At 31.8% G+C, this 14,602-nt stretch overlaps 1 protein-coding gene across 1 annotated transcript in view; it reads left to right on the top strand.

The window, feature by feature from the left end:
- Positions 1-545: 545 nt before the first annotated feature.
- Positions 546-14,602, top strand: part of LOC144855256 (uncharacterized) — a 38,944-nt gene continuing 24,887 nt past the window's right edge. Inside the window, exons 1-2 of the mRNA XM_078713058.1 lie at positions 546-989; positions 9,982-10,102. Coding sequence (XP_078569184.1) covers positions 801-989; positions 9,982-10,102 — 310 coding nt within the window. The 5' untranslated portion in view covers positions 546-800. The remainder of the gene's footprint in view (positions 990-9,981; positions 10,103-14,602) is intronic.

Below are 14,602 nucleotides of genomic sequence, written 5' to 3'. Positions count from 1 at the left end.
AGTATTAAATTACATTAAGTATGTTTCTAATCCCTTTCGTTTGCTGTGAATTAGTGAAATGTTTGTATTAATCATATACAGTACATTTTTATATATGCCGTTACATTTAAGAAAGTAGGCCTACACGTAATATATCGAAAACAATTGAACACCCAATAATTAAATTATAATTTTGGATATCAGTGTAGTGATATACTGTCCATTTTATGTCCATATTAAGAGTAGAACTTCCACCTGTTTTAACCATATTTTTCAACATGACTAAATATGGTATATAAAATATAAAACAGATAGATATGAGTTTCATTTGTCATTATTAATATCGAAAACTTAGTTTTACAATTCATAGTAGAAGCTATGCGTAATGTTGGTGTCATAAAGTTTCGACTTATAAGCACAGCGCCACAAACGTCAAACTTAGTTCAGTTTGTATACTTGTCTGTGATTGGCTGCATATCGTCGTCTGCTCAGTCTTCCGTGAACAGGTAGAATGATACTTTGATTCACCGTCGCGGTGGTATTTTATTTTTGTTATTTAACCACAATACGGCATCAAGTGAACATGTTATAAAATTATACGGAGCATCAACTTGCAAATGGTATTTATTTAAACTTTATATATTGAATTCTGCAAAAGTGCGAACTTAAAATTGTTGGAAGAAAATCTTAGGCTGCAGCAACTGAGTACTACTACCGGCGGACTTAACCACACAGGAAGAAAGCCTTCCTTCTGCTCTCGCTCCCAACTTTTTTTTGGATGTTGTGACTAGCTTACAAGCAACATAGGATTAATAAAGGAAATGCCTACTTTTGATACAATGTTAGATGGACATGGCCTACTAGGCCACACAAATGTTGATAACTCAACAAGGACAAAATCTTCTCGGCATAGGCAAAGGCTAAGACATCGTTTTGAATTTTTACGTACACTTGGTAAAGGGACTTACGGCAAAGTAAAGTTAGCAAGGGAAATAGCTACAGGTGAACTGGTAAGTAGACTTAGTTTAATCAAACTTTTTATTAATTACTGAATAACACTATGTTTTATTTATTATTAATAATAAACAATACACATTTTAATTGCAACATATTATTGAACAGAAATTTTAATCGAAAATACTACTTAGAACAGGCAGGGAGGTGAAAAAATAATAATTTTTTTTAAATAAAAATTAAATTGTGTTCATCTGCCACAGCCTTTATGTAAGGTACAATATAATTAGTTATCCGCTTGGTATACCAAGCGGATAACTCCTTGTAATTGTATGAGATCAATATTTTTTTTCTGTATTATTCTTCTTTCCTTCCTTCCTTTTTGTGAGTCGTGTTCCTCTAAAATGTGTAAACATAACATTTCATAACTTTGACAACATATGGGCATTTACGTGAAGTTGTGCACCTCCTATTTTTGAATGACGTCATAGTTGCGCAACGTGACTTATGCGCAATTTTATGAATTTCAATGATTGATCATAGATTAAAAACCAAAAGTCATTTAGTATTGACACTTTGACAAAATTTAAGTCATATCAGGGGCAAACTTTCTACGGATTAAAAATGGCATGTTTGACAAGAAGTTACGCGCGCACGCGCATTTAAAATTTCAAAATGCGCAAAATTAATTTCTAATCAACTTTTTACGCGTTTCTTGTCATTTTGAGCATGTCAAAAATTCCCACGGGCGCGCAATTTTTTATGCGCGCGGTGCGCACATAGCGTTAAAAACATATTTTTTTCTCTTGAATTATATTTTTCAAGCCTTTCCCAGTGATTTTGAAAACAATTTAGACCTTTTCCAGTTTAAATAACGCCATACGAACACGTTGAATTAGACAATTCGTGCGCGTTTTTTATGAAAAAGCTTAAAAAATCGTCAAAATTATGTCTTTTTTTAAACAGTCATAGTTTCTAAAGTAAACCGTTAACCGTTTATTTTTATTACAAAATCTAGAAGTTGATGAGTTGTAGATATCGGATCATGCATCAATAAGGCTAAAAAAACATTGTGACGTCATCGTATGGCCACACGAATGTAAAATATAGGATTTTTGTCTCTTTCGTTATTGCTCATCACATTCAATGGAGCGCATCGCGCTTATCTGTATTCCTTTTTCTCCTACATTTATATATTGTGTAGGTCAATCAACTTTCTTTAGCATGAGATAAAAATATTTTAATTTTTATGACGTCATCATGCCTAAAAATTTTAATTACGTGGGTCATTAATTTCATCTTTACAGTAAATTTTAATCTGTAATAGCTCGTAAGAATAAAATGTGATAATCACGATTAAAACGTTTTCTGGAAGCTATTGGATTGTAGATACGAATTCATGTAAACATTTTGCCAATCGGATGTTGTGACGTCATCATATGGCCAGTTGAATAAAAAAAGTTGTATTTTCATATTTTGCGTAATAGTTCATCACATTTAAAAGGGTGCGCATCTATATTTTACGTATTCAAATTTCTTCTACACGTTAATATGTTGTTCCTGAGATAATTTCCTTCTGAAATTGCTATCTAAGTGTTTCATTTTGATACCGTCGCCATGTTAAAAATTGGAATAAATGGCGGGTCCCGTAATTTCACCTATTCTACACTGTATGTAATATGTATACAGCTTATACTGTTTGCATGTATATACTATATGACACAAAATTCAGCACTAACAGCATGTCATATTCTTCAGTTCTTGTCATAATGCCATAATCTTTATCTGTGTGCAATATTCCAACGTATGACGTGCACGTGGCGTTTGTCGTGGTGCGGATAACTAACTCGTCAAAGTGACGAGTTTCATGTCTAGTTTATAATTTGTTATTGCAGTTGCAAGGTAATAGTCTATTAATACATTGTACAAATTCTCATAACAGGTGTTCTATATACTATATGCTAATTAGGCAAACATAGATGTACCAAGCAGCAACATTGCATTTGTTTCCTATGCGAGAAAAATTATGTTATTTGTCAACTGTTGTCATTTTATTTAATGAAAACTTATTTATCATGGCCACGATGTTAAATGTTCATTAACTTTCAGTTAAATCTAATTAATGAATATGCATGTTTTATTTATTAGTTGACATATTTGCATACATATGTAGGTCAGGAGAATGAGTAATAATCAACCTGTAAATAATAAATATTAATAATACAAATATTACGCATTTATTAGAATAACTTCTGTGCGAACACTGCTACTGTTAAAATTGTATTGAGTTTATAATTGTTTTATAATAGACCATTGCAATTCATTTGTGGTTATAACTTATTTAGATACATTTAAAATTGTATTGAGATGGCAAAGTAATAATCTATTTTAAATAATTTTTAATATACCGTATGTACAAAATGACAGGTGTTTATGCTAATTAGGCTAAACTTATTTGCAACATAAAAATATAGGTACTCGATCTACAAATCTAAAACAATGCAGACACCTTTTGAATAACTAATAATTTAATTCTTCAGAACTAACAAATTATTTGTATTCAAAAAGAATAACTGTTAAATACATTGTGTAGTCTACCTGTCTATTTAAAAAAATCAAAGAATATAAGCTATTACAAGATTGTGCTAAAATATTCCATCGGTAACTGTTTACAGTTGCTGTAGATACAGTAGAGTGGGTGTATGCAAATATTACATGCTGTAGCATACAACTGTCACGTTAACCAACGTAAACATCTAAAGGTAAACCAAGCTAACAACAGCACATATTTTGTATACAGTAGATAGATAGATACAGTAGAACCCTAATTTTGGATACCCCTCTTTCCTGTGAAACACACATAGTTTAATATGTTTTAATAATATCTCCAACGCCTTTCAAGGGACACCACTATTAAAGGGACACTTTCCTGTGACATGAATGAGTGGTATTATAACACTACCAGCGGCATCCCTATTATGGAAAAACATTTCCTGTGAAACAAACGCAGGCTAATATACAATGTATTTTATTATTACACTGCAAACCCCTATCTTTATTAAAGGGACAAAAATGTTGGTTACTGTCCCCTTTAATAGAGGCTCTACTGTATTTTGAAAATGATGTTTAATCATATTTTACTGTGCAATACTTAGGACCTGCAGTTAATATATTTTTAAGACAATGAGTCATAGATTATTGAAGGTTGGTGGTTTGTTAAGTTTCTACGACTATGACCAGCAAATTAATAAGAAACAGTCAATGAAATATTATTATTACTATGTCAGTATTGGATTAACCTTCTGACTAATTGTCTGATCCAGATTCAATATTGTCATTGTGTTTTTCCGTATATTATAGGGGACTGGGAAAAGGGAGTTCCCTTGCCGTACCATACACCAACTGTGCGTATCAATAATCGTATTGTTATAAAATAACAAATGATTAGAAACCGTTGTAGCGTAAAAGAATCGTCATTATTACACATAGGTGTTGTTATGCCTAGGTAGACACCGGTTTTTCCTTAAAAAATGTGTCATTGGTTTATAATAGACTATTGCTATTCATTTGTGGTTATAACTTATTTAGATACAATATCTCATATAATTGCATAATAATACATTTCTCATGTGATTACAATAGTCTTTTTTTGCAATTAAATATCAGTTGAATGATTCTGTGTTTCAATACATTGATAGGTAATAACCCTTAAATTGTACAATGGTTATATTCATTTAAATATCAATTTATACCAATTCTGTCATTTAATTTCTTAGGTAATAACCCACTTTTACAATAGTGACTGACAATGTGAGGTGATGCGCTATATAAGAATGAACTATTATTATACACCTTTATACACTAGTTAATTCATTTAAATAACAATTTGATGATTCTGTAATTTATTAGGTATTAACCCTTTTTTGGTAATGCGTAATTGTCGTACAATGAGAAAAATTATAACAATCATGTACTGTATGTTATGTGGTCAAGACAACAAAACACTATAAATAGGTTTAGTAAATTACACCCTTTTAGTAAACTTTATACACACAAAAGGAATCACTATAAAATGACTGAAGAGGCGTATATCTGTCTAGTAGTAGTAGTAAACATTGTATTTTTCATTTGGTTTATGAATTGCATAAACTCCCACATCAATATTTCTTCATCTACCACAAAATTATATATATTCTCTCATAATTTAAATTTCTTATTTATTTTTAGAAAAATAAAAATAAAATGGTTTAAATTTTAATAAAAAGGAGGAGCATAGGTAAACTTTAAAATAATATGTAAATAATAATATACTGCTTAATAATTTATACACTACCATCTTAGAATATGACTTTGTTTATGTAGAGCATCTTGTGTATATGTTTGTCTTGTGAACAGGATTTCCACCTTTAAGAAGGATAGTGAATGAATTCGCTTATGGTATGGCTTATTTCTCCATGCTTATGGTTATCCTTGGCAATAATTGCCTAAATATATATTAAAAGAAAAACCAAGCATGCCCCTCCCTTCTGAATTCGCCATAGAGTACTGTACCTATCCAAATTAGACTAAATTTATAACACCATACCTCAAAGATATTGCCATGTTTTAGCACCTACCCCAAGCATGTTTTTAAAAGTACAGTACTACTGCAGTCTGAATAGGTACAGTTAAAACTCAAAATTGACGCCTATGACTAAAATTGCAACACACTTTTACTACCTCAGTTTGGGATGGATCAAATACAAAGGATGGGAGTTAAAATATATTTATAATATATTGAAATTTGTGAATGAAGGGTGTTGAGTTATATGTTAAACAGAGCACAATATCTATGATAGTACAAAGACTCTTGTCAAAAAATGAGGAATTCCAAACTTATGAATGAAATAGACCCATTGAGTGCATCCATCATATTGAATAACAACCTTATTACTGCATTTTTTTCTATTTATATCATAGTACATAAACAGGTACATTAACATTGTTATGCGATACTAAAACACTGATCGTTGCCATAGTAACACAGTACTCATTGGATGACACACAGTGACACTAAATGTTTTCATAGAATGTATTGATTTAAGAACGTTTTCTCAAAATGGTCTAAATTTCTCAAATGAAATATCAATATATTTCACACTTTCCTACAAATATTTCTTAATCATAATATAAATTATTCTGCTTGAAAGAATAGACATTTTGAAATATTATTTATTATACTTATTAAATCTATTTAGGTAATTGTGCTACAGTAGGTAGAGGTGGCCAAACACCTTTTATAGTCCTCAACCCAGCTTAATTAATTATTAAGCCAAATTTTTAGTCAAAAAAAATCCCTACACAAAAGAACCATTTAGAATATATTTTCTTCTACCTACCCACAACTTTTTGATACCCATCACATCACTTCTCTGCAAGATGAGTAAATTCCCTATTATTTTGTGTAATGATCGGTTTTAGCATCCAAATAATAAATAATTTATTACAGTTTAAAATTCTCTGCATTCTTTAATTTTGGAATGAATAATAATTTGTTTAACAAATCCTAAATACATAATCAGGTTTTAAAGGCTTGTCTTATGGAATGAGGATCCATGAAAAACGTACAATTCTATTTAGGTATTAAATTCCAGCAATAGTTTTTAGAGTAGAACTAAATTTAATAGAATGGTTGAGTACATAATACATTCTTTAGATTTCGCTGTTTAATCCTATGAGATTAATATCTAGGCAAGTTTTAATACCATGCAATTGAAATGCCTGATAGTTAAAGTGGAGAGCAGTCAAAGTGTCGGAATGGTTGGACGAACGAGTGTTGACTAGAATACAACGCAAGGTTGCGACGGCCACGTCAATTACAATTTAATCTGTGTAATATCTTATAGCAAATTTATAGGAAGTTAATACAGTAATAGTAAATGAGTCTAATAAAATAAAGTCAGACTTATTATAAAAGATTATAGTTTATATCTTGCAATGTATGGAGACTTCAATTTCTTTTTCATGGCCATGTAAATATAATATTAAAGCAGGATGGATAGAATTTGAAATATTAATATCAATCAAATAAATACATTTTCTTCTTTTTTTTCCAACTTTTTACATCACTTTCAGATCGTTATGTGGTCTGCCAGAAAAAATTTAAAATTTTCTGCAAGATTTTCCATATGTATCTTATAAGTATGATAGTATGATATTAAACAGTCAATAAATAAAAAATAACAAAATGTATTTAATAAGTACAGTACCGTCAGGGAATACTGTACTAAATGCAACTTTTGGTTGTGTTATTTAAAATGGATTTAATTTACTTGGAATTTGTTCATTCTTGTATGTTTTAACAAAAAGAAGACCTTGTATGCAAACATATTTGATTATTGGCTATTTTCTGCATATCTTCCTTCAATTTTATTATAGCAAAATGTAATAAAACACAAAAACAATTGAATTATAAGAAAAACTTCCCTATGTTAAAAAATAAAAAGAAAAAACTTTTATTGGGTGGCTGGCAAGATTGTCGGCATATGGCTTCTTCTACAGTGACACAGCATGTTTAATTTCTATTTTTTATCATTTATTTATTATTTATTTATATGTTAAAAGAACATAGAAATTAAATATGGCTTTTAAAGAGTTTTAGCAGAAACTTTTCTGTTTTCTTTGGATGGGACTTGGTGACAATGAAACAGTGTTTGATGTTTTAAAATGAACTTATGGCTATCTTTTATCGTATCTAAAAATATGATAAAAGAAGATAGAAATTATGCCCTTTAAAGAGTTTTAGCAGAAACTTTTCTGTTTTCTTTGGATGGGTCTTGGTGACAGTGAAACAGTGTTTGATGTCTTAAAATGAACTTATTGTTATAAGCTAGGCCTCGGTACCTCTGCCTAGCACAACTAAATCCATGATCTTGGCACACTGATACATGACAATGTTTCCAATTTTCTTTTTATGATGAACAACGACATTGGTATGTGCTCTTTGGTCTTTTGTTACGCTTCCCTCATGGGGTTAAGCAGGGGGAGACATTCCAACAGGAAAACAGGTTAAACGCAGTTTCAAGGTTACGATTTTTCATCAGTTTCATGTTCTAGAAATAACAAACGTTACAGTTGTCTTTTTTTTCTGTGTTTATACAGTACATTCTTTCTCATTCAAATGTTTTTCCGACAATTCGTAAATAAATCTTGTAGGCTGAGGGAAAATTTAACATGCCTCATTCTCAAAACATCACAATCACATACTGTTTTTCAGATGCCTCTCACTAACTTTGTACATGTCTCTATGGTTTTTCACTAAATATTAGCAGGGGTTTTACTTGCCCGAATACCATTTTGGTAGCCCAAACTAACATTACTGTAAATAGGCCTATTCTATAAAATGTTATAGGTACAGGATTTTGTGTTATTATGCGTGTGGTACAGTAGTTAGTGTTAGTTTTTCACTTGCAATAAATTGGCTATAGTTCACTAAAGTGGATCTTACTACAGTAGATCTTACATTCAGGCTAGTACAGGTATGGTTACTGTTCTTTGGTAGCCCAATTAAACTAACATATTAATATTATAAGTTAGTAAACTAACATAACATATTATATATTTATAAAATGTCACAGGTGCATGAGGTTGCTGTAAATGTGTATGGAAGCTTGTGACCATGTTACTTGTTCACTTACCTATAAATTGGTTGGTTAGCCCAAGCTAGATCTTACCAGACCTTGTATTCGGCCTAGTATAAAATTAGCCATGGTTACTTTTAGAATTGATTATCGGTACTAAAGAGCTATAAATATGTGAAAAATATTTCCATGTCTGTATGTATTGACTTTAGCCGTGGTATGTGGTAAATGATATTTACTTACTGGGCAAGTGAAAAAACAAATGTAAATAATGGGTGCCGTTGAGTCATGTACTGAAAAAGTTTAACAATCATTAATTATGATATTCTGATAATGTATTTAAAAGAATATTAACACATGATGTTCAAAGGTTACAGTTTACATAAGACCTCGTTAGCAGATTTTTTTTTAACATGATTGTCAAATCATTTACTTTGGCACGTAATACCAAATGTTTTAACTGCAATTAAATAGAAAAGCACAATAATATGTAGTTCTTTCTCACGATTTTTAGTGCTCTATCTCCACATACAGTATGACATTTGTCCAGTAATCATAGGCAAATTCCATAATACAGCATCTCATGTGTATCACATGTGCTTCCTGTATCATGGACAATTTAGGTTAAAGACCCCTTCCCTGCAATTTTGGACGTTTTTTGGAAAATAATACATATATATCACTTTAAAAACATTAAACCATGTCATCCCTTGTCTTAAATGTACGTTTTATGGTAAATTATGATAAAAAGTGAGAAACAATGCACTACCTAAGTAGCTCGCGGCGATCGACCTCTCGTGGACGGTCTTAGGCCTAGCCTAGCTAGGCTTAGTTTTGTAGGCCTAGCTGGTAAACATCGATAACGTACGAACATCGTACGCTAGCTATATACCTAGCCTGACGTTGTATAGTTGCTGCATTAATTGTCTTTCTATTTTTGCCAGACTCTGTTGATACAAATTGGGGAAAACCCGGTATTTTCGCTGAAAATTTAGGAGTCTTCCATTTGTTTTGGCTTCACGATCGATCGAAAAGTGGGCGAATTACAGGTGAAAAACAAAAATATCAATCCGCGCGCAATGCATTTTGGGATTTATAGCGGGCCGCTATAATTATTAGAATTGACTTATTTTTTACATTTTTAACCGTTTAAAGACGAAAAAAGTTATCGCAATAGGACCATATAGTATTATTTTTACATTAAATATAGTTTGTGATCTTAAATTAGATCTAAAAAACGTAGGGAAGGGGGCTTTAATGTTTTAGGTTGAGATCTATGATACAGGTGTCACATGTGTAACACATGAGATGCTGTATCACAGAATTTCTCTATGACACTGGACGACTTTCTATACAGTACCGAGAGTCTGCTGAATCGCTACTGTTGATCCTTAATTAATATTATTTCTGTTTGATGTTTCTTTTTTAGGTTGCAATAAAATCTATTCCAAAGAACAAAATTGAAAATGATGAAGATTTGAAACGAATAAAACAAGAGATTGAAATAATGAAGATGTTAGATCATCCGCACATTATTAATGTTATTGACGGTAAGCTATTCACCTTTAAAATTTGATATTTACTGTACAGTAAAAATGAGAGAAAGCGTATGGACCTACTTTGCTATACAAGTTTTAAATAGAAATATCTTACTATTTATAACATACTTTTGACCTAGATGACCTAAAATAAGTTTCTTGTTAATTTGAAATATTCCGTACCGTACACGCGGAAAGAATTTCTCTCTTGGCCGTTGTTCTGTGTGGTACAATTTGATATTATGAAATTTCCTTTCACCAAACTGTATTTGACACTATCTGGAGGGCATTTGATATTTTTAATTATTTGTGAAAATATACGCAGGCGCTTGGTCATCTATTTATGGCGTTACCGGAACTAATTTACCTGCCGTTTTGTGGATACCATTAGGCACAGGTGTTGAGTCTTCAATTTTTCAAAATCTTTGGTGACGTACGCCCCTCGGGACATTTTTAAAAAAGGGGATTCATTTTACCGTTCCATTTAATATGTAATATAAAACTATCATCACATGGCCGTTATGTTTTTATTTTAATTAAAGAAAATATCTGTTGAAATGAGTATTTACATTTATTCTGTCTGTGAACTTGTTGCTAAGCAAGTACATGGCTGATGACCTTGTCCACACTAATAGAGGTCACACGAATGGTGGTGTGAAAAGGAAATTGCAAAGATTATCCAATTTACAAAACCATTGTCAAATTCCTATCCTGATATATTTGGTTTTCCTATTTAGCATATTCTCTACCAAGGTGTGGTAATGAGTTTGTGGATTTAATTTAAGGTAATTTAAGTGTCCTTAATAATAGTAATAAAATAATATTTCAAATGTTACCTGTACAGTAGACCTACTGTCATACCAATGTCTATTATTTTGAATAACAATTTCACATATGGACACTACTGTAACCATTATGAACTGTTAACATTATCATGACAAATCTCCTCTTGGGACACCTCTATTAAAGGGACACTTCCTGTGAAATAAATGAGGAGCAATATATATTTACACTATAACACTACATCAAATCCTATTCAGGGGACACCCTATTCAGAGAACAATTGTTAGGTCCCAACGGTTTCCCCTTATTAAATAAGAGTACTCTATGGTAATTTTACCAGAAAACGCTGTTGTAAACGAATGCTAAGAGCTAATTGGCTAATTAGGTTAAATCGTCAATTGCACAATGCCATGGTTGTCGTATCAAGTCTGAACAGTAGATGGTCAATTGGATGAAAAGAATTAATGATATATATATATAGATCTACAGTAGTTATTTTTAACATTTATAATAGCTGCTATAAGACATTGAAAAACATTAAAAATATGTCTTTTGGAAAATACAGAGATGTAAGGGTTAATTTGACATGGGATGATTTCTTAATTTACCCGTTAATAGCATTTTGATTAACACACTAAGGGTGGTCCCATTTGATCCAATTTCCAGACATCTGAGAAAAAGTTGATTAGGCTTATAAGGAGCAAGTTGATTAGGCTTATAAGGAGCGTGTTGATCTGATTTATGCATTGATTTACACATTATCCCTCAATTAAGAGAGGTGACAACAGTCGGCACTTGTTTTACAAGTTCAAAATTAACTTAATTATGTTTCAAAAAATTAAAGACAGACTTGAATAATTGTATAACATTTAGATTTAAAAAAAAAAAAAAAACTATTTAAAAATATAACTGCACATTTGGATAATAATAATAATGGTGGAAATGGGCCATGCCAACATGTGAGCATAGTTGGCGGATTACTTCATTATTGTGGAAAGGGGTTTCAAGGAACTTATTCTTTTATATCATCTCTCTCTCTCGGGAAAGCATTGCCTATTGTTGGTTTATCCAGGTACTGTGTAAGCAGCACTCACAAACTACTACCACCACTATTGATTTGTGTATTTTGTGTATACAAAAATGAATCAAACTTATTTGAAGATATTCAACAGAAACTTGCCTAATAAAAAATAGAATTATAATCGTTAAGTACTTGCAGTACAAATAGCATTCTTTATTTATTTGTCTACACAAGTTCAGGGTGAATTATAACATGAATCTATTGAAACTCATTTGAACAATCTACCTACTAAAGTTTGAGGTCCTTGATTGTCCAAAACCTTTTGTTAAACTTTATGGCCACTTTCTGATTGAAGTGTATGGTCAAGGATTGCTTTGGCTGCAGGCGTCACTCTGATGGTCAATATTTTATGGTCACTTTGCTAATGGTCAATAATATGGACAAGTCAAGTTTTCTAATCTGTGTAATTACTCAATTTGACATTTGAATCGTATTTCTTGGGACTTTATTGGAAAGCACTTGTTTTTGTGTCAATAAAATGAATTTTAAAATCCAGGTTCCGTTGTGATAAAATTTTGACTAGTCAATCATTAAAAAATCTAAAATATTAAATTTAATATTAATAATATGTCAGTTATAATATTTAGAGAATCTCAATCATTCACCAAAATGACTCCATTAGTTGGAGTATACTGTAACTGCATCAGTTTAATTTAGTCTATTCTAAGTTTTACATGTGCTTTGTTTACAGGGGTCTAATTTTGTCAAGCCAGCTGTAACCCATATGAACATTGCTATGACAAGTGTTGGTTTTATTAATTAGGCTAATTAACAGCTTCGTGAAAACCAGTCTGCTCACAGAGTTTTAGTTGCAACATGTGGTTTAGGCTGTAACAATTTGTCAGGATCTTCACCCTACGAGTATGGAACTATGCCCCCTGTGACACTGTTTCAGTTATAGGAGCTAAGATCCCAGTGAGTATCGGTTGTATGGGTGTAAACCGTTGCAAACAGTTTTGTCATGAGGTTAGTTTGGTGTACCTCACAGGGCTTAGAACAAATCTGACGTTGATTAGTACCGAAAAAGATTGATTTCACTTTGGTTTGAAAACAATGCTTGTATGAGTCAAATTAGAGACAAAGAAGTGATGTGTAAATAGAATGATTTGGTGATAGAGACATGCGGACTAGTCCTCCAGGGTGATTGCAACGACATGCGGACTAGTCCTCCAGGGCAATTGCAATGATATCTGTTCGTTTGTTATTGATATTCCTGTACAAAATCTCTGAATCTGTTGTTTGGGAATTTGTCTTTTTACCATAAAAAACATTTTACCATCCTTCCTACTACAGTAGGCCTATAGGCTTATAACACACTATATCATGTATGTATGTTTATATTTTAATACTGTACACCTTTAGAATAAATAGATAAACAGTAAAGTTCAGCATTTACTTTTGCAATTTTAGAACCAGGACCGCTATTTCAACATTCTAGACCTGCCACTGATATTAATATTATTTTAAAGATTAAGTTCATAAAAACTATTAAAAAAAATAATATTCTAAAAACCTGAGAAAATTAAATACATAAAATCAAACACAGACATTATTGTGAACCATATTGTATGTTTTGAAGGTGTTAACTCTCAAATTTCCCTTTGAACAATTAATGTAAACACCTATTGTTATAAAGGTCACAAAACATATGAGCTAGCAAGTCTTCTGTCTACTCTCTGTTTGTAGAAGGACAACAGGACGCTACTGGTCCTTTCAAATTCTGTGTGACCAGTACTATACTGCTTTCTGATTGGCCATTTTGCCCTGCAGGCAACTGCATTCATTGCAACTGATTATCCTATTGGAAAAACCCAAAAATGAGAGATACGTCTGTATAGGCCTGTAACTGAAATGTCCTACATTTTTACCACAAAAAAAAAAATATACAGTATGTTGATGGCTTGATTCACTAGCCCTATATTTAAAAAGTTAAATTGCCATAGAAATGCTAGCCTGCTACAATACAAAAGGCTAGTAAAAAGACAAAAGCTACAACTAGCCCAGTAGTCTACCTGTCCAAAAAGAAGAAAAGACATTAGTTAAACTTGCCTGGAATAGCCAACTTATTGCATGGGCTAGCCATCTTATTGCCTGGGCTAGCCATCTTAACTAAGCGCAAAGGCTAGTTAAAAGACAATCTAACTACTAGTCCAAAAAGCTTGCCAAAAAAGGTATGACAAGACAACTAGATCATGATAAAATGTGTTAACTCAATTACTGTATTAGCATTTAGATATTTCCGACACCACAGAAATTGAGTATAGGTCGGGATCCCAATCATGTACCATCTTGAATCGCAAGATTATTTTTGGCAACACTTTCATGTTCCCTGCCAATAAAAACATTACCAAAACTTCCAAAAGATCCAAAACCACGATATTGTATGGCTATAGACAGGTGCTAAATCTCAACTTTTTTTTTATGGCATGGCTGACCAAAGTTTCATAATTTGTCAATATAAAACTGTCACAGGCTTCCGCCCGTGCCTGCCTGTCGTGAACCTCTGGCCACGAGATTGAAAGTGTCGGTAAATGCTCACTATTCCCTTAGAACTGCTAAATTAAATATGACATGTATATTTAAATGTACATACAAATTTATCATTATATTGCATATATCCTTTATACGAATGTGTAAAAATGCAATGC

This window comes from Antedon bifida, chromosome 11 (genome assembly GCF_963402885.1).
Source record: "Antedon bifida chromosome 11, ecAntBifi1.1, whole genome shotgun sequence".
NCBI classification, from domain to species: Eukaryota; Metazoa; Echinodermata; class Crinoidea; order Comatulida; family Antedonidae; genus Antedon; species Antedon bifida.
Note: the sequence above shows the minus strand (reverse complement) of the source record. Positions and strands in the feature narration are given on the sequence as shown.